At 40.9% G+C, this 20,768-nt stretch overlaps 2 protein-coding genes and 1 long non-coding RNA gene across 4 annotated transcripts; 2 read left to right on the top strand and 1 right to left on the bottom strand.

Moving 5' to 3' along the window:
- The first annotated feature begins 122 nt into the window (after positions 1-122).
- Positions 123-7,599, top strand: slc52a2 (solute carrier family 52 member 2). Its single transcript, XM_088328533.1, has 5 exons — positions 123-417; positions 2,639-3,223; positions 4,166-4,463; positions 4,606-4,729; positions 6,427-7,599. The coding sequence occupies exons 1-5, from the start codon at positions 288-290 to the stop codon at positions 6,634-6,636; spliced, it is 1,347 nt and encodes a 448-aa protein (XP_088184659.1). The 5' UTR covers positions 123-287; the 3' UTR covers positions 6,637-7,599.
- LOC148370776 (uncharacterized) lies at positions 193-703 on the bottom strand. Its single transcript, XR_015849731.1, has 2 exons — positions 616-703; positions 193-470 (listed from the first exon to the last, which is right to left on the bottom strand). It is a non-coding gene; the product is annotated as an uncharacterized LOC148370776 (long non-coding RNA).
- A 2,263-nt stretch (positions 7,600-9,862) lies between the features above and the next one.
- On the top strand, positions 9,863-18,201 carry slc52a3-2a (solute carrier family 52 member 3-2a). Of its 2 annotated transcripts, XM_088328531.1 has the most exons (5): positions 10,005-10,037; positions 10,462-10,511; positions 13,691-14,667; positions 16,280-16,403; positions 16,473-18,201. In XM_088328531.1, the coding sequence occupies exons 3-5, from the start codon at positions 13,706-13,708 to the stop codon at positions 16,680-16,682; spliced, it is 1,296 nt and encodes a 431-aa protein (XP_088184657.1). In that variant the 5' UTR covers positions 10,005-10,037; positions 10,462-10,511; positions 13,691-13,705; the 3' UTR covers positions 16,683-18,201. The 2 variants fall into 2 exon arrangements, with proteins under 2 accessions (XP_088184658.1, XP_088184657.1); XM_088328532.1 differs by lacking the exon at positions 10,462-10,511 and having other exon boundaries at positions 9,863-10,037.
- The last annotated feature ends 2,567 nt before the right edge of the window (positions 18,202-20,768 follow it).

Genomic DNA, 20,768 nt, shown 5'->3' with positions numbered 1-20,768 from the left:
TGACTACTTTATATTTTTTCAGTCATTTTTTACTGTCATCTTGTAGTTTTTTTTTTTTTACTGAAACGATTTACCGTGTATATTAAGTGGAGTTACAAACGCGTCGTCTCAGGAAAAAAAAATTACGAAGAGCACTCAAACGCGTCTCAGGAGGCGGGACCACCCCCTTGGCAAGCATCCACCATTGCTTCATTTCGGAACCGGCGTGGGGACCGCACACCAACGGACAACAACTCGAACCTGTCGCCGATTTCTCTTTGGGTTCCTCTACCGGAGTCTGTGGCATCATGTCTGCGAGCTGCTGGAGCAGCAATGCGGCGACACACGGCCTGATAGCGCTCTTCGCTATGGGCTCGTGGATTTCCGTCAACAGTTTGTGGGTCGAACTCCCAGTCGTCGTCAGCGTTCTGCCCGAAGGTCAGTGGCCGGTTCTTGGCCTTCGGTCCTCGGCCAGGCTCGAGACTGCTCCGCTGTGTTATTTTTTATGGATAAGTCAGCAATACAACCTATTTAGCTAGATACTAATTAGCTAGCTACCTTACGGCACGAACGCATTTGTATTGGAATTACACAAAAATACTGCATAAAGTATTAAATATTTTAAATAATACTCACTGATACCATAATTTCAATTTTGACTTGCATACCAAATAAAACTTTTCTAGTATATCTTAAATGCAATCAACGTACAGCTGTGTAACATAATGGATTGGATCATGTGCCGTGGCGTCACAGCTAGGTTTTATCGAATGTTACGTGATTTACTCATATTCATACTGTATTTATATTGCCGCTTAATATCAGTTTTTAGCCTGGTAAATACACACACACACACACACATATATATACTTTACATGAATTAGTTGGTGTTTGAAATAAACTTATTTTACTGACGCGAAAATATTACCTTAAATATGTGGTAACTATCAACCGAAAGACGTGTGTTTTTATTGCACGCCCCAAATCAAACAAATTCTAGTTTTTTTATACACTGTGTTCAATTTACCGTCAACTGTGTAATCATGTGCTGTGACGTCACAGCTAACAGTAGTCTGAATTGATTGCATGTTACGTGACATTTATGTAAAGATGTTAACTGCCTCATTACAATTTTTCGGCTGATCAAATGTAGATGTTTGGTGCATTAATCCCCTTTCATTCATATTTTACACGAATTTGCAGATTTCGAAAGCCGTTTTATCAAAATGTAAAACTATTGGCTAAAATGTCATTAAAATATTTGATTTAATTGTTTCTATCAAGGATGTTTACTTAACATCACGTTTGGACATCTCAGAGAAATATGTTTAAATCCACAGCAATGAAACCTTATAAACTTAATATTTAAGAAACCGAAATATAATTATATTCCCGTCATTGTCATTGATTATGACATAGTGAAAACAAAAGCTACAAAAATAATACAAGGGACTCAAAGTGACCAAACTGCATAATTTTTCTTATTTTTTGCCTAGCCTTTTTCAAAGAAAAAAAAATATAGTGAAAATAAATAAACAAAATTAATAAAAGGAAGGAAAAAGGGGTAAAAAGAAAAACTAGAAACAAAAGGAAAGTAAGTCACCATAAAACAGTGTAATGTAAAAATAGTTCAATGACATTTAGTCATCAACACAGCCCAGAAGATTATTGGCTGCCCTCTCCCCTGTCATTGCAGTCTGAATGACATCAGCAGCAAGATTGTACAAAAATTATAATAAAGAAATAAAATATGAACATCAATGTTTCTATACATTGGCAAAATATTTTCCAGTTTTATGTGCTTGTTTAGCTTGCTAGTTTTTAAGTGTTTATTTTAAGGGACCTGTCGTGTCTGGCAGAGGGCAGAAAGCCGTAGTGATGGTGTCTGGGATGAGAGGAGTCTGCAATTGTTTTGTAAGCAATGTCCTCTAGACTGGGAAGAAAGCAGCGAGTGATTTTTTTTTCTTTGTCTGTGTCGATGACTCTGGAAGGTAGTGCTTGTAGATTGACCCAAGTTGTATATACCCCAGAATACAATGCAATGAAACTAATTAAATGACAATAATGACATTTCCTTCAGACCATGATTTTCTGGACTGTGTTGGTGACTCAGTTGATTCTGTTAGTCTAGTCATATTTATTTGAATAGCCCTTAATCATAATAAGTCTCCAAGGTCTGTACAGGCTACAGACTACCATTACACCATCACCCTGATCTGAAACCTACATAAGGACAAATAAAAACTCAGAAATCTCAGTATGAGGAAAATGAAGAAAGCTTGAGAATGAGCCCCACATAAGGTAATCCCCCTTTCAGGATGACTGCTGCAATTGATGTTGCAAGGGCATCAACAGACAATACAGACATCAAAATGAAATCTGGGTATTTACAGAATGTCCTGCTGACCGCTTCCCGTTCCAAAATCTTGATCAATGTAGCAGGCGTACGTCAGGTCCGAGTGCTCGTACAATGACTCATAATGCATGCACCTTGCACCAACCAGGCTCATCCTTCTCCCTCAGGGACAAGAATGCTGTCATAGTTTTAAAAGCTTTCGCTCAAGTTAAGTCCTTGTTATTTTAGGTTCTTCCTGAGTGCCATTATTGTAATTATTATTTTCATAGGACGCTAAAAAGCCTTTTTGTGTCATCCCTCCAGGTTGGAATTTGCCAGCTTACCTCTCAGTCCTCATTGCGTTCGGCAACATCGGCGCAGTGGCCGTGACTGTCACCCACCATAGCGCACCAGGCTGCCTCAATGAGCGCGTGGTCATCCACTTGATCCAGGCGCTGGCTGTGCTAGCGTCGGCGCTGCTAGCAGTTTTCTGGGCGCACACCTCTGTGGTGGCGGGGAGGCTGCACTCGCTTCCCTTCTTGCTCCTTACTTTCGTGATGTCGCTTGTTTGCTGCACTTCAAACGTCACCTTCCTGCCCTTCATGTTCCGCTACCCGCCGCAATACATACGCACTTTCTTTGTGGGGCAGGGCCTGAGTGCCTTGTTCCCGTGCGTGGTGGCGCTCGGGCAAGGCGTGGGGCAGCTAGAGTGCCCAGTCGTCAACGGGACGGTCCAACCACATTACCTAAAGGAGAACTTCCCGGCGCAGAATTTTTTCTGGTTCTTGTTTGTCATGTTGTCGGTTTCCGCGCTGAGCTTTTTTGCTTTGACGCACCGTCCCACGGCATCCAAAGAAACGGCCCTGCCACATCCTGATGACTTACGGGGTTCATATGAAAGTATTAAAAGTATGAAACTATTGATATTTAACTGATATATTTACTGGAGACCCATGAGATACAAACTGAATCCTTCCGAGGTGCGGAATTAAATGTAAAATTGCATGGAAACCTATGGTAATACATTCTGCACCTCAGATAAAAAAAAACAAAATAAAAAAACGGTATATGATAAGTACTAATTTGTAATATGAGTGTAATAACATTATAACTGAATATACATGTAAAGGAAAAGTTAAATGTTATTGACCTTTGGTATGACACGAGCTGGTGCAGAGTTAGCGGGTGGATGCAGAGAGGGGATGAGACTGATTAAAATTGAAATTGATCCTAAAACTTCCACATGGGAGGATTGTCATGCCCTTAGATTATTTCCTTGTTTCAATCGCCCCCTTAATCATAATAGTCCCAAATTTCGATCAGCAATGGTAATGCAACTTTGCTAGGGTAGCAATTTGTGTGCTTTCTTCGTATTTAGCGTCACTACAAGCCTTATAGCGTATAAATACTCTACAAAAAAATCCATTATTGTATCGCACTAACTCTAAAAAGTCTTTAATAAGCACATGAATGGAATAGAATTGTCTTTATTGTCAAATATCAACATTGTTAAACATTTTATGCAACAAAATTAGTCATGGCACTCTCGGGTATAACGTAATAAATACTTAAAAGAGCAAAAAGATAAGATTATAAGAATAAATGGGCAAAACAAAATTCACAACGTTATTAGAAAATTGGCCTAGATTATTATATGCAATGAAAAATAAAATAAATATTCAATGTTTACGTTTTTGGGGCGATCATAATCTTTGTTTCATGGTTGTGACGTTTTTGCTTCTCTTCACATTACTTCAGCTTGTATCCCATGGTTTTACTGTACAGTACTCTGTATTTTTCCGGAAATCTTTTTGCGCTTAAAATGTTTTCTCGACTTTGTTGGATCCCCAGACGCATCAAATGAGAATGGCGAACAAACGCACGCGCTTCCAAATGGCAGATCCCCGTCGTCCCAGGAGGAAGTCTGCCTGGAGGAGGCATCGCCACCTACTGGGACGTTTTGGACACCGCACAACATCTACCTCCTTGCACTGCTCGCTGTTTCAAACGCGCTTACCAACGGCGTGCTGCCGTCCGTCCAGAGCTTCACCTGCTTGCCGTACAGCAACATGGCCTTCCACCTGTCCGTGGTGCTCGGCAACATCGCCAATCCCTTGGCCTGCTTCCTCGCCATGTTTGTCATCCTGAGGTCAGACGTGCTATTAAGATGGTTTTAAAATGAACACATATGCAAAAATTCTAGGATGAGATTAATTTATTGGATGCTTAATAATATGTAATATTTTTCCCCAATCTTGGCACTAAGCTAACTTTTACCTGTCATCTTGCAGGTCTCCTGTGCGTCTTGGTGTCTTGTCCCTTGCAGGTGGAGTCTTTGCGGCTTATCTCTTGGCTCTTGCTGCACGCAGTCCTTGTCCCCCTCTGCAGGGAAAAACTGCCGGTGTGGTTTTAGTGGTGAGAGCCTGCCCTGTGTTAAATCCTCCTGAGTTACTTCACATACTGTTAGAAAAATACAGACTTTAGTAATTAATTCTAAAATCCGTATCAAGGACAATACTTATTGTTTTTACTTTGAGCAAACTTTTTTTTTTTTAAGTATCTGATACTACATGGCAGCACTGTGACGTGATTTAAAGTAAACCAACTTCTGTTACCTTTTAATGGTTTTACTTAAAAACCTTAAGAATTTAACTTATTTTATAGTTGGAGTGAGCCATTGTTATAACATGATTCACTATTCATGGTCTCGCTACTTCATCAGTGGATTTTGAACTTGCAAGAACAACTTCAGAGAAAAAAAATCAAACCTGCTTTTAAAAGTCCTCCCCTGAAGTTTTTATTTTTATTAAATCCCTTAGGTTACAAAAGCAGATCCACGCTCAAGGGTGTGAATATCAAATAACTGCAACATGATTGGCCGATAGTGACAATTATGTTAAAGATACAGACAAAGCAAAACAATTAACAAAATGCGAAGTACAATAGTCAAAATGGTGATCTGGCATCCTATGCAATCTGTTTTGCAGGGTTTTTTTCCTCTGGTGACAATGTACAGTAGAGTATTTAATTGTAAAAAAAAAAAAAAAAACTTCACTGATTTTGTAACCACATGATAAACAAGGGCTCACTGTTCTTCAGTGTTTAATTTTCTCATTCCCTTGTCAAACAGCGTCCTCTAGTGTTCAAACTTTGATACTACTCAACTAAAAGGCCTTTGAAGGTTTAAGTCCTACAAGATTGTATTACCAGTAGGAACCAGTCATCTTTAGTGTATTTCCTGTACTATAAGGCGGGCCCCCAATAATAGTCTTATGCCATTTAATTTTTAAATATATGGAACACTGGACTATGAGACCCATGAAATTGAAAGTTGAGAGCTACCGAATTTATTTGTGTATAACTGGTGTGCATTATACACTCTTGCGGTATATAAGGTGCCCCCTGAATATTTAACGTGGTAGTAACGTAGTAAACGCATGGTAAAAACATAGTTATAACATGATATGGTGTTATCTTCTAAATAAAACTGAAGGAGAAATAAGAATGAAATTATCATAGGCAGATTGTTGGCCACAGGTACCAGTATCATCTGAATAATCTAAAAGGGGATTATTCTCCTAAATCATGGTAAGCAATGGTAGAGATGAACATGCATCCCCTCCAAGGGGTGGATGAGGTGTCAAATGCAAGCCTATATACAAAGAGTGAGTGCAAACTAGTCAGTGAGGATGAGGCGTGATCAATTGGTTCCCCCCGTCTGATTGAGGGCAGGGCGCCATAATTGTGTCATAATGATATAACATCTAATGCCTTTTTGTAGGTCTAATAGTAAGATGTCAGGGCTCACCGCTGCGACCAAGGTTGGATTCCAGTCACATATAATTCTTGAAGATTATGGTCAGCAATGTTCTTCGATTGATCAATTAATGGACAGATAAACACACGTGTATAAATACTGCATATATTCCAATCATATCCACTATATCTTGCAGTATAGTTGCACCGGGTTTTAAGGGGCCGTTTCAAATTTCTGTCTAATTTGGGGTTTTTGGGTGCGCCTTATAATCTGGATAATACGGCATTTGCTTAATAAATATATGGAGGTGTAAAATTCAGTTTTGACAATGTTCCTGTGCCCCCCTGGCTTGCAGGTAGCCTCCTGGATCATGTTCACAGGCCTCCTCTCCTATTTGAAAGTGGTGATCGGCACTCTCCTGCACGAGGCGGGCCACGCCGGCCTGCTGTGGTGTGGCATCGCCATCCAAGCTGGTTCGTTAGTGGGCGCCCTAGCCATGTTCCCGCTGGTCAATGTCTACAACGTCTTTCAGAGGGGGCTGGACTGCACTGACCAGTGCCTTTGAAACCAGATAAGAACTTTTTAAATCTATTTTTTATAACGGTACAAACTGCTCTCACAGAAGAGTTCTAAACTAGTTGATGACAGTGGGCGCTTTGTTTTGCCATTCGCTGGCCGAAGGGATGTGCCCGAAAAATACAAGAAGCGGACCTCACGCGTGTTTACAGCTGGGCCATGTGAGGGTTTTTTTCCCCCTCAGGGACACAATCTCACAACTCGTCAACTGCTTCATAATCCTCTTTAAGGAATTCTTGTTTTACAAAAATAGTCTGCTTCGTTTTGCTGCCTTAATGTTTTTCAAGGAATTTCATCTTTTTAAATTGATTATCTTTGATTGTAATAATTGTTTGTGGACTAAACAGCAGCTAGTTAGCTCAAAATGATTTTTTTTTAACACAATAACCAACCCCGGGGAGCAAAAGTCTCAAATCAATGAGATACTTGTTTGCCGATGTCAACACAAATAGCAAATCTAACCTCCTGTGATTGATGCATTTTTTTGTTGTTGCCTTTCTCGTCAATCGGACGCTTGTTTGCTTTCAAATGTGCCTATATGTTTTGGTCTTTTGCGTTCACATATTATTGAAAAAAAAATCTACACATCCCTATTTAAATGACACATTCTGTCCTCATTGTAAGCTCTGAGTGAAAATTGGCTTACATTTTAGGATGTCAAAGAAAAAAGTCAAATTCTTCTCGTAGGGTTGTCCAATTATTGGGTACGAGTAGGATTTGGTCAACCGATGGTAATATGTTTGGTCGAAAATCAACTAGTCTCATAGAGTTAGCTCATAAATGTGGCATTGAAACAGGGGTGTGCAGAATTTTTATGTCCTGGAAAAGTGGAATGTTCCTAATTTTAGTTGTTTTATTACGATATACATTTTTGCATATTGATGAATATTAAGATTAAAGACCTAGTTTCAAGGTCACAGGATTTAAAAACAGTTTTCATTGTGGATGAAAATTTGGATTACTGTAATTCCTTGTTTATTGTGGTTAATGGGGACCAGAACCCCCTGCGATATGAAAAAATCCGTAGAGTATCCCCCTGATTTTGAAGGTGCATTTTGCTTGCCCCTGCTTGAAAAAAATAGTTGACTAGGGAAAATGGATTGCGACCAAATGGGTGCTATTCTCTTTAAACGGAAAGAATTTGTAAAAAAACAGCTGCCACACATAACAAAAATTTACTTTCTTGGCCCTCGCTCTTTTTGCATAATGTGTGTGTGTGTGTGTGTAGGTCATTGGTATATTCCACTTTTTTTGTGATACAATGAATTTTGAAGACAGTCTGTCTTTGTCTTACTGAGCTCTGACGCCACGTGAAGCACCCAAGCAAGCCAGCCCCGTATTAGTTTACATATTAACTACCGTAAATTCCGGACTATAAGCCGCTACTTTTTTTCCTAACTTTAAACCCTGCGGCTTATTCAGTGATGCGGCCAATTTATGTAATTTTTCTAACGGCCGCCAGCGGCGCTCGAGTGTTGCTACCATTAACTGCCCTGTCACAGGCACCGTTTGGGATGAAAGCTATATTCAGATTCAGATTTACTTTATTGTCATTCGTGTACACGTGTATACAGAACGAAATGTCGATACATCTGACCCGCACAGTTTCTTTGAACGTCAGCCGGGATAGATAAGATTAACCATGTCTTCGTCAGAATTTTAGCGCAGCAGTTCGTCATCTCACGGTTCGATGCCACTTACAGTTGTTAAATGGTCCAGTTTATTGTCCAGAGAGCGAACGTTGGAGAGGAAAATGGATGGGAGAGACGTTTTGCAGGGTTTAGCCTAGCTGCTAGCCCGGCCCGACAACCTCGCTTCCTCGTCCGGCGGTCACGCCGCTGTCTTGCCACTCTATTATTATTATCTTTCTTTGTAAATATGTGTAACCCATGTATAATATGTATTTGCAACTATATATTTTTGTAATGTATTTATTTGTATTTATTTTAGACACTTATTGTGATATGTTTTGCACGGGTGAATGAAAAATGAGGGGCGGAACAAACGCGGGGTGCCGAGTTTAAGTGGGGACCGCTAAAGGTAAGGGACAGACAAGGAAAGAAGAGGGGGTAAAAAGTTGGTTAAAGAAAAAGGAGTTGCGTGAGTAAATGTGTTCATCTGATATATTTTTCCCACCCTTACCTTTGGAAATATACACTTTTTTCCTTGGATTACTTTTAACGGGACCTGGACTCTGCAGGTCTGCATCAAACCTTAAGAACCGGTATCATTTTCCGTTCATTTTGCCCGCTGTGATTTTTGGACTGTGGACTTTAATGAAGGACTTGTAGTTTCAATCGCGGGACTTGAAGTCGGGTTTGGGTTAATTTTGTGTTTGTGTTACATGTTTAAATGTGGGCGCATGCGGCTTGTATACAGGTGCGGCTTGTGTACAAAATCGGTTTTCTCCTTATAATGTGGTGGGTGCGGCTTATAATCAGGTGCGCTCTATAGTCCGGAATTTACGGTAGTCAACAAGGTTTTAAGTGTTTTAAGCCAAGTTCTGTCGCTGATGGGTATGGCAATGGTACAACAGATGGCGAGCAGCGAAGATGGGGCTAACTGGTAAAAATAACACACAAATAACTAACCAGCCGGGACACGCCAGGCTAGCCGGGACCGATCGGCGGAAAAACGAAAGGTTGGCTGGACAAAAACATGCAGTTAGCAGCCAGGATAACCGCATACCAACAGCAAAAAACTACCATGGCATCAAACACGAACCCAACTGAAAGAAAAAAAAAACAATGAGCATGGCAGGCAAGCCAGCTAGCCGACTGCTAACAGGGCTAAACCCCCAAATAAATGCACTCTGCCTGTCCTTGCTCTCAGAAATGGTTAACTGGGAATAATGAATTTTGTGTTAATTTTAGGCGGGCCAGAACAGCACGCGCTACACACTTAAGTGCTATCCGTAGCAATATGGAATTAAGGATTACAGTATTAGACATTTAATATGACTAAAAGTGTAAATAAACACATGTACTCCAAACAACGCTGTTATTTGAGAGCAGTCAAAAAAATCCAATCTTGTTGCGGTAATCTGTTTTTGTTTTAAGAAATCTCAAATGTAACGACCCCGGAGCACTATCTTCTCGTACGACCTCGTCGTCTCGTGCAGATAACCAAGTGTCTCCCTCCAAACCCGAGGTCGACGAGCTCAATGAGGCCAGTCAAAAAGCTAGCGCTCGTAGGCAAAAAAAACATGTGATTCGCGGATGTGCATTTTTTCCTTCAAACAATGCATACAGCAAAAGGGAAGGATAAAACGGCACGTGTCACGGCTGGATGAGCTCGAACACATACGAGCACGCCCACTCTCCGACGGGGGTTTTAATCCTGAACTTTGGGCTCCAGTCAGTCGCTGCCCTCACTCCATCCCAACAACTGGTGAGTACGACTCTTAGTTCTATATGAAGAAAAGTGTAGCTAGTGCTGAGAAGGTTAGTGTGGCTCATTTTTGTGTTGTTCACCCCCTATTGTTCATAGTTGTGTATATGAAATCAAGTATCTTTTTAATTTTTTAAATTGCTGCCTCACTAATTGTGCTAACTGTACTATAGTTAATCATGTTTTTAAAAGCAAATTGTGTGTTCGCAAGAGCACCTGTCCCTCGATAGGGGTAAAAAAAATAAAACGGGGGGGAGGCAAGAATGTTCTGAGTTCTGATCGGCTCTGTTTTGTAATGCCTTAATCATAATAAGCAACGAGTTCAGTCTTTGTTTTGACGTCCCCCTAACTGCCCAGGAACGTGCACGCCTGTGTTTTTTCTTGTAATGATCTCCGGATAAAAACTGTTACCGTTTCATTGCAGGATCAGGCAAAGGAGTAAAGATTAACCAATACGACGCTTGTCTGCTGCAGGTGTGACGTATTAAATCATGTTTTTTGTTTTTAAGTGACTCGTAAGCAGTAGTGTGCTGAAATTGTAGCGAACTAGATGACCCATGTCTTAAGGTCTCGTATACAAATTTGGTGCAATTAATTTGGTATACTGAGATTTCCTAGTTCCTCGAACAGGGGTTACCAACTTGGGGCCCGTGAGCACCAGGTAGCTCCCTAGGAACATCTGAGTAGCTCATGGATCATTTCTGAAAATACCTCACCATTGATGCCATATGAAAACAATTTAAGATAATAGTAGTCTCGAACTAGTCAGACCAGGTGAATTAAAATTAGATATTCCACAAGTAAGCAGAAATTTACTCTTAGCTGAACCCGTGCCACAATTTAGACCTGATTAGATCACCTCCAAAGTTTAGTCAAGTGTTCACCAACATGCTGCCTGCAGGGCCCCCTGAGAACACTTGAATAGCCCTTGGACCTAAAACAAGCTCACCGGTGATGGGTCATTGTGATTTTCTAGGAAATGGAAACCATTGACAATGATCAGTGTCTTTAAATACATGATCAATTCTTAAAGAAAACAAACTAGATTTATATATGTAAATCACTCTGTGCCCTTTAGTGGTTGACTTAGCCTATTTTAACCCGACTTCTAATAATTACCGTATTTTTCTGAATTTGAGACGCACCCAAAAACTTCCAGAAATTAAAAAGTGTGCCTTAGTCAGTAGTGTGCACCTTATTGGAAAAAAATAAGGTATCTAAAATTGGATACTCATCATGACAAGGACATGCTACTACATATGACAAACAATTATGAATGAATTAGTTTCAGTGATTTTTTTTTATTGAGTAACCTGGTAATATGCAGTAATAACATGGTAACAACACAAGTTATTTTATGAATTCATTTTGATGGTGGCCCTCCGTGCTAATCGGAAACAGAAAAGTAGCTCTTGGCTTTGAAAAAGTTGGTGATCCCTGTCCTACAAATTTAAATATTAACAACTGGGTTGGAGAACACTGTTCCTGTGCTACTGAATACTATGAATCTTATGTATTTACTCGGCGGGTTTAAGACAGATTACTAAATATGCATTTCCTATGAAAGTACACACTTGAAATAACATAGTAGCAACATGTTAACGACGCACTAATGATGCAGTGGCCATGTATTAACAACACAGTGATAATAACGTAGCAAAGTCGTAGTATTAGTATTGTAGTGGCAACTAGTAGTGTAGTAATAAAGCAATGGGAATAATGTAGTAGTGGAAAATGTTGAAGCCGCAACGTAGTAGTATTAGAAAGAGCATTGTAGCAGCAGTAACGTAATAACACAATAAGTTATATTAAAATGTATTTCAAACTGTTAGCCCTTTTTGCTATTTTGTAGCAAAAAAAGTGGCCCTCTGCTTACAAAAGGTTGGTGACCAAAGTCCTAGACATACTGGACTGTCTCAGAAAATTAGAATATTGTGATAAAGTTCTTTATTTTCTGTAATGCAATTAAAAAAACAAAAATGTCATACATTCTGGATTCATTACACATCAACTGAACTATTTCAAGCCTTTTATTATTTGAATATTGCTGATTTTGGCTTACAGCTGAAAAAAACTCAAAAATCCTATTTCAAAATATTAGAATACTTCCTCAGACCAAGTAAAAAAAAATAATTTTATAACAGCAAAACTAAATCAAACATTTGAAAATGTCCATTGATGCACTCAGTACTTGGTTGGGAATCCTTTTGCACGGATTACTGCATCAATCCGGCGTGGAATGGAGGCAATCAGCCTGTGGCATTGCTGAGGTGTTATTGATGCCCAGGATGCTTCGATAGCGGCCTTCAGCTCATTTGCATTTGTAGGTCTGGTGTCTCATCTTCTTCTTAACTATACCCCACAAATTCTCGATGGGGTTCAGGTCAGGAGAATTAGCAGGCCAATCAAGGACAGTGATGCCATGGTCAGTGCACCAGTTACTGGTGGTTTTGGCACTGTGGGCAGGTGCCAGATCATGCTGGGAAATGAAATACTCATCTCCATAGAGCTTTTCAGCAGACGGAAGCATGTAGTGCTCTAAAATCTCTTGGTACACAGTTGCATTTACTCTGGACTTGATGAAACACAGTGGACCAACACCAGCAGCTGACATGGCTCCCCAAACAATTGCTGACTGTGGGAACCTTACACTGGATTTCAAGCAACTTGGATTTTGCTCTTCTCCAGCCTTTCTCCAGACTCTGGCGCCTTGACTTCCAAATGAAATGCAAAACTTGCTTTCGTCTGAAAAGAGGACTTTGGACCACTCTGCAACTGTCCAGTGCTTCTTCTCCATAGCCCAAGTCAGACGCTTCTTCCGTTGTCTTGAGTTCAGAAGTGGCTTGACCATGGGAATACGGCTATTGTAGCCCATTTCCCGGACACGTCTGTGAACTGTGGCTTTTGATACCTGGACTCCAGCTTCAGCGCACTGTCTTTGAAGCTCCCTCAAATTCTGGAAGCGGCTCTTCTTCACAATTTTGTTAAGGCTGCGGTCATCTCTCTTGGTTGTGAAGCGTTTCCGGCCACATTTTTCCCTTCCAACAGACTTTTTGTGGATATGCTTTGAAACTGCACTCTGTGAACAGCCTGCTCTTTGAGAAATTTCTTTTTGTGTCTTACCCTCCTGATGGAGGGTATCAATGATGGTCCTCTGGACAGCAGTCAGATCAGCAGTGATTTAGTTTACTGAACCAAGCTGAGTGTTTTTAAGGCTCAGGAAACCCTCGCAAGGTGTTTCGAGTTAATTAGATGATTCAGGTGATTAGTTGAATAGCCTACTTGTATACTTTTTCATGATATTCTAATATTTTGAGATGGGATTTTTGAGTTTTCTTAAGCTGTAAGCCAAATTCAGCAATATTCAAATAATAAAAGGCTTGAAATAGTTCAGTTGATGTGTAATGAATCCAGAATGTTTTTTTAATTGCATTACAGAAAATAAAGAACTTTATCACAATATTCTAATTTTCTGAGACAGTCCAGTATAAGTATTACCAGCTGGGGTGAAGAACCCTGTTCCTTGATGTTTTCCCTCATATGACATGGCTGTAGATTATTACCAAGCTCTCTAGACATCCGACGGGGGCTCTCGTGGACCAGGGTTTCCCCCATGATTTTAAATCCTGCCTAACCCTGACCTTACCTTCTAGGAAACGCTCTCCGCAATGTCTGCTCTCACTCACCTGCTGGCGTGCCTCTTCGGCACGGGATCCTGGGTGTCCATAAATGGTTTGTGGGTGGAGCTCCCCTTGCTGGTCCCCCAGATCCCCGAGGGCTGGTTCCTGCCATCCTACCTATCTGTTCTCATCCAGATGGCCAACGTGGGCCCCCTCTTTGTCACCCTCATGCACCGCTTCCACCCCGGCGCCCTCAGTGAGACCACGATGGTCTACGTCATTGTGGCGCTGGGGACCTTAGCCAGTTTTCTGTTGGGGTTTTTTTGGAAGGAGACGGCGGTGGTGGCGGGTGCACCGCGCAGCGTGGCGCTCCTCGCGCTTACTTTTTTCCTGGCAGTGGTGGACTGTACCTCCTCCGTGACGTTCCTTCCTTTTATGATGCACCTCAAACCTCAGTACCTCACAACCTATTACATTGGGGAAGGTTTGAGTGGTTTGGTGCCCGCTGTGGTGGCGCTGGTGCAGGGGGTAGGGGTGGCCCACTGTGTGAATGCTACCCAGGACCCAAACGCCACCCACCCCACCTTTAAAGCTGTTTACCAACCAGCCAACTTCTCACCTGAGGCCTTTTTCTTCTTTCTGAGCGCCATGATGTTAGTCTGTCTGGTAGCTTTTGTCCTGCTCAACCATCACCCGGGCGTCGCCAGGGAGAAAACCAAACGCACCTACGCTAATAAGGAAACCAATTGGGTGGAGAAGAGCCCCATGATGGAGCCGTGGAAAGCCGACCAACAGAAGAGCAGTTTTGGGGTGGGGACTTACACCTGGCCACAGGTGGTTTATATCTTCGGCATTCTGGCTTGGACCAACGCTCTGACAAACGTGGTGCTTCCATCAGTGCAGTCGTACTCGTGCATGCCGTACGGGAACCGTGCTTACCATCTGTCGGCCACCATGTCGTCACTGGCCAACCCTTTGGCGTGCTTCGTCGCCATGTTTTTCCCCATCAGGTATGTGGCACCACATTTGCAGAAGGCAATTGATGCTTTTTGGGCCCAGAAAGATCACATTTCTTCTCAGTCACCAAAAGGGCCTTAACTATGTTTTGAAGGGTTAAATTAATGATTTCATTATTGTTAAAGCTCCACTCACATATGGTGAGGAATGTACAAAATCTAGCACATAACAGGCCACACTCCCTCTCAACAATATAACGCGTGTACAATGCAGCCAAGAGCTATTGTCAGACTAACGTTGGAGATTTTAGCGTTCAAAATAACTTGACATTTCTCTCCAGCAAAGTGACAATATGTTGCCTCAAATACTATCTTACCTAAGAACAGATATAGACATCCTTTTTAACTTTATCCATGTTGAGTTGGTGCAGTGGACGACCACAAAGCTTTCTCTAAAGGAGCCACTTGCCTTAATTTAAAAGTGACTTTGGATAGGATTAAAAAATGCACACATAACCCAGCTTCTCAGGATACCTCGTATCATATATTTGCATGTACCCCATGCACACTGAACATTTTAAAGCTCAGAATGTTAAAAAAAAAACTACAATGCATTTCTGTGGTCAAAGGAACTCATTGTGTATTGGGTTTGCTACGCGCCCAGTGATTGGCTCATCATGTATGAGGGCAGGGGTTAGCCATAGATTAGATTTTATGGAATTAGCCGTTTGCTGTTACGGAATTACCTGTTGCCATTTTGGAATTTTCTGTCAGCTATTACAGAACTGTCAGCTAGTGTGGAGCTAGCTATTCACTATCAGCTAATATGGAATTAGCTGACTGCTAATATGAAATTAAAACCCTTTATTGGCCATTATGGAATTAGCTGTTAACTAGTATGAAAGTAACCTATTTGCTATTGGCCATTAGGGATTTAGCTGTTAGCTATTATGCAATTAACTATTATGTATTATGTAATTGGTTCTATTTTGTTTGCTATTATTGAAATAGCTGTCACGTAAAATTGTATTGGCTTTTAGCTAGTATGGAATTAGCTATTGGGTGGTGTGGGATTATCTATTTGCTGTCGGATGGTATGGAATTAACTAATTCAATATTATGGAATTGGCTTTTAGCTAGTATGGAATTAGCTGTCTGCTAATATGGAATAAGCTGTACTCTATTAGCTACTATGGAATTGGCTGTCATCTTGTATGGATTTTGTTTAACTGGTATGGAATTCACTGTCAGTTAGTATGGAATTTGTTATTTGCTATTAACTGCCAGCTACTTGTAGTATAAAATTAGCTATTCGCAATTAGCTACTATGGAAACGGCTATTTGCTGTTAGCTATTATCGATTGAGCTTTTAGCTAGTAATGAATTAGCTTTTTGCTGCATTCCCATTTAAATAAACTTCACCTTATTAAGAAATATAATTCATATTAAAGTAGCATTTTAACTTCTATTTTTTATGTAAATATTTTTTGTGGTCTTGGAGTTTTTTTTTTTTAATTCCTGTTTTTCTATCTTTAGTTTTTATGTGCGCAAAACCAAGAGTAATGGAAATGCCCTCGTTGTGAAATTCCCTAAATATTTTGTGTGTTCAAGTGACTGTTTACAGATTTTTTGGAATACATTTGTGAACATATTCTTTTTTTCCCAGGTCCTTGTGGCTCATGGGGACCCTCACAGTTTTGGGAAGTGGCACAGGGGCGTTCATTATGAGCATGGCCGCTCTCAGCCCTTGTCCGCTATTGGTCAACAACGTCTGGGGTGGTGTGGTCATGGTGATTCCATTAAAATAAGTTCCTTAATTCATTATAATTAAAAATAACTCAATTATTCCCACTCCACAGGTGGTATCTTGGATCGTCTTTGTCCTCACTCTCTCCTACGTCAAGGTGATCATTGGCGTGATCCTGCGCGACGAGGGCCACAGCGCCCTCGTGTGGTGTGGGGCGGTAGTGCAGTCAGGCTCCCTGTTAGGGGCCGTGACCATGTTCCCAATGGTGAGCGTGTACAACATTTTTGTGTCGGGGGACCCTTGCAACACGAGGTGCCCCTGAAGGTTTGTTTTGTTGCATTTGTATTTGTTTACATGCAAATCGATTTTAGAACGAGAAAACATGTAAATTACCTTATTTTGCGGACTTTAAAGCGCACCTAAAATCCCCAATTTGGCCTGAAATTTGAAACGCGCCTTATAACTCTGTGCACCTCTATATACGGCAGGATACAGAGGATGGGATTGGAATTGTATAATTATCGGTACGCGTTACGATATTCTACCATGATGATGCAATTATTGATCAATCAATACATGTAAATATTGTTTGAAATTGAAATCGAACCTGAATAGTGGTGGTAGGAGCACCGACATTTTACCACTAGACCACACTGATACAGATGATATTTGACCTTGTGTCATTATCACTATTTTTACTCACGGTTACAGAAACACTGATTTGCATTGGTTAAACAGTCCCCCAACTTCTTCCCCAACAAATGTCAAAGAATGGAGAAAACAGAAGGTCTTTCAACATAATACAGTTTCTTTTACGTATGTATAAATTTAAACTTAATATTTTACTGTGCTTTTTCCTTCTTCTTTTAACATACAAACAACACGAATAAAAAAAAATAAAAAATAAAGGAAAAAACCCCATAAATAAAACATTTTGGTGTTGTGCAACATCTTCCATGCCCGAGTCATTATTCAAAGTCCAGTCTTCATAGTTCAATAGTGATGTCCCAATTTCTCCTGCAATCTATCCATTTTCCCCATTTGTCCATGAATTGGGTCTCCTGTGTTCTTATTTGAAATGTTATCCTTTCCACAGTGCACACCCACTGCTCTACGGTTGAGGGCTCTTGTTTATACCATAATCTTGTTATTACTTTTTTCTAGCTGTTAGAAGAAATATTACAGAAAAAAGATGAATACCTGGTAAAAATCATTTTAACATAGTCTACATTTTAAACTGACGCACAGGTGAAGAAGTGGAGTGTGTGTTTAACCTTTCAGACTGCACTATGCCAATCAGTGTTTCTGGTACCATGAGTAAAAATAGTCCGATAACGAGATAACCTCAATTGTCGTTTCTTACGTCATCTTTACAATGGTAGGCTAGTGGTAAAGTGTTGGTGCTTTCACCATCACTACTCTGTTTGGATTCTTGTTGCATATCATGTTTTGCCACATTGGTCAGCAACACTTATCAACTGATCTATAAAGAGCTCAAGAGTTTTGCACAAATACTTACATTAGCTCTTACTGTAGTCTTAATTTCATGCGCCTTAATAGTTGGTTTATGAAAACGTATGACAAAGGACTGATTTTTAGGGGTGCGCCTTTATAGTGCGCAGCAAAGTACGGTCTTTTTTCTTTTTTTTAATGACTCATTTACATGTCAGAATTAGTGAGAACGAGGAGGACTGTTTAGTATTTTTCCGTAAACATTTTAGTATTTTGTTTTCTAATGTAAATAGTTCTACATATTTTACAGTGAATGCTTTGTTTGTGAAGACTGCCAAATAATGACAAAATATTTTAATAAAATTTGACAATAAAAGTATTGTGAATTACGTTCGTCTTTATTGTCATTAATAACAACAAAGTGTACATTGTTTACAACCAGTTTAGGGATAAAGATGCCAATATAAGATAAAAAGGACTAAGGGAGGAAATGCAAGTACAGTATATTTTCTTTTTTTAATTTATAACAATTGAATGAAATATGTCCATCACACCAACATTTTTCTATAAGTGCTCCTCTTTCTTACCAAGTTGTTGTCGTCAGACTTTTTGAGTGAACATAAACTTGGAGGACTCAAACTATTTGGGAGGTCGCTGGTTCGCGCTTCGGCTGAGTCATACCTAAGACTTATAACATTGGTAAAAATGGCGGCGCCCTCTGTTGGCTGCGGCTGCATCGGCTCGCTACAACGGGTCAGGTGTATCGACATTTCGTTCTGTGTACATTGTTACAAAGAATGACAATACAAAGGAAATTATTATTATTATTATTATTTGACCATATAGAGTAAACTCAACATTTTTAAAAGCATGTTTGAAGAAGATGTCTGTTATACTTTTTTTTTGTTTTGAATTTTTTTTTAATATACAATGGATTATTTTGGCTAATTGAACCGAAAGCATTTAATTATATAAACACGTGACAATAAACTTCCATAAACGACTATACATATTTTCTATTGGTCTAAAATAAGTCGAAATAAATGACTCGATTTAGACGTCGAAATGACAATGCAACCATTTGTTGGTACCATTGTATACGTGCAGGTGTATTTTGTTCTGTGGGGTTCCATTGGTGCCAAAATGTCACATTATGACGCTTAATTTGTTGATTTCATGCTGGTTATTAGTGTTGTATGTGGTTGCTGTGCATATGTCAAGTGTCAACGCTCGTGTTGAAATCATCTGCCATGGTATATGTTCACAAATATGAGGTTCCATTAATGGCCAAATCTGCTAATGTGTGTCGTTGGTGTTCGTGTCGTTGCTGTGTGCATATGTCAAGTCTCACTCCCCGTAGTCACTAATAGAACCTCATACTTGTGTAGGTTACATTTGCACATATCCGACAGCTGACATAAACGCAAGCAACAACACTTGACATACACACAGCAACGACATGCCACACTGAAGGATTCCGCATGACATTGTCAAAACTACATATCCACAGAATTTGGACACTAATGGAAGTTGTTAATCGTGCACACATACAACGGCAACTGACATTGACATGAACAATGACACGTTGATGCACGCATCAATTCCTGTCACATGCAACGGCGACATGTCATTGGGCGCATATAGTATTTAGGCTGTTATGTAACCCCATAGTACACATGCACAATTACAACGGCAGCTGACCTCGACATGGACGACAACACATAACCCGCACGCTGCAGAAACAGTAAGAAACTGCATGACTACACATTGGCAAAATTTGGGCACTGATAGAACCCCAAACTCGTGGAAGTTACATTTGTATAACGACAGCTGACAAAAGCACAAGTAATGACACTTGACATAGCACACAAGAAGTTACATCACATGCGCAGATGACATGTCATTGGGCAACAATTTTGTCATTAATAAATTGATACCATATCCACATGTCATGTCACAGGCAAAGATAACATGTCTTTGGATGCATAGAATGAACTTTGGCTTTAATTGAACCTCATATTGCATGTAGAGTATAAATATACAACGGCAGCAGGCATTGACACGAGCAATGACACGCGGCATGTCTTGTTACATGTGCAAATGACCTGTCATTGATCATATGCCACAATATTGGCACTAATGGAACCCCATACTACGTGTTGCCGAAGCACGTAAACGACGGCAGCTAACATTGACACTTATCAGGCATAAATGATATGTCATAGTGCACGTAGACAGAATTTCGGCACAAATTTTCAATAAATGAGAGCACCAATTCAGCCGAGCGTGACTCGAAGCGCTCAATGATGCGTGTACAGGTAAAGCGCCGGGTGCACCAAACTAGCAATAGACAAAAGGGTGATACAAAGCGGCGTCATGACGCATTTGCTGAATCGCGGCGTCATCTTGACGTGCATCATGCAAGCCACAGGGATGTAGCACAGCAATGTCACGCAGCTCGTTGTGGCCACCGTAAAAAAGCCCGCCTCTTCGCTGCGTTAGGCCCTGCCCCTCCTGGCCCCGCCCTTCTGAGGGCGTTCGCTACAGCGCTGCTGCAACGCCACAGCAGCAACATCATTAGCAACATAAAAAAAAATGGGGCGTTTTTCCGGGCGTCCTTCACCAATTTGTCCGTGGCGTCCTCGCTCACGACCGAAAGGATGGCAGAGGGCACCGATATCAACCACACGGCGCTGGCGCCAAACTCGCGGAAACGGTAGCGCGCTAGGTCACCGTAGGCGGTAGGGCGAACCACGGCTACGTAGCGCTCCACGCAGATGAGGCACAGGCTCATGGGGCCTCCCGTTTGGGCGTAGACCAGGAGGAACATGAGAAGGTTTTCGGGCACCGGGGTCAGGGTCAGAAGGTAGACAAGGTGGGCGGCGGACATGGTGTACTGAAGGGCGTGGAAGAGCGCCAGATTGACGTTGAGGACGTCCAGGCGGCTACGTTGGGT

This window comes from Urocampus carinirostris, chromosome 2 (genome assembly GCF_059441175.1).
Source record: "Urocampus carinirostris isolate Australia breed hairy pipefish chromosome 2, RoL_Ucar_1.0, whole genome shotgun sequence".
Lineage (NCBI taxonomy): Eukaryota > Metazoa > Chordata > Actinopteri > Syngnathiformes > Syngnathidae > Urocampus > Urocampus carinirostris.
Note: the sequence above shows the minus strand (reverse complement) of the source record. Positions and strands in the feature narration are given on the sequence as shown.

Excerpts from the sequence above, each read along its gene's own strand:
- slc52a2 (XM_088328533.1), top strand. The coding sequence starts at position 288 with ATGTCTGCGAGCTGCTGGAGCAGCAATGCGGCGACACACGGCCTGATA. Across the intron at positions 418-2,638 it reads CGTCAGCGTTCTGCCCGAAG|GTTGGAATTTGCCAGCTTAC; the intron begins GTCAGTGGCCGG and ends TCATCCCTCCAG. Across the intron at positions 3,224-4,165 it reads TTCATATGAAAGTATTAAAA|ACGCATCAAATGAGAATGGC; the intron begins GTATGAAACTAT and ends TTGGATCCCCAG.
- slc52a3-2a (XM_088328532.1), top strand. The coding sequence starts at position 9,936 with ATGAGCTCGAACACATACGAGCACGCCCACTCTCCGACGGGGGTTTTA. Across the intron at positions 14,668-16,279 it reads GCCATGTTTTTCCCCATCAG|GTCCTTGTGGCTCATGGGGA; the intron begins GTATGTGGCACC and ends TTTTTTTCCCAG. Across the intron at positions 16,404-16,472 it reads TCTGGGGTGGTGTGGTCATG|GTGGTATCTTGGATCGTCTT; the intron begins GTGATTCCATTA and ends CCCACTCCACAG.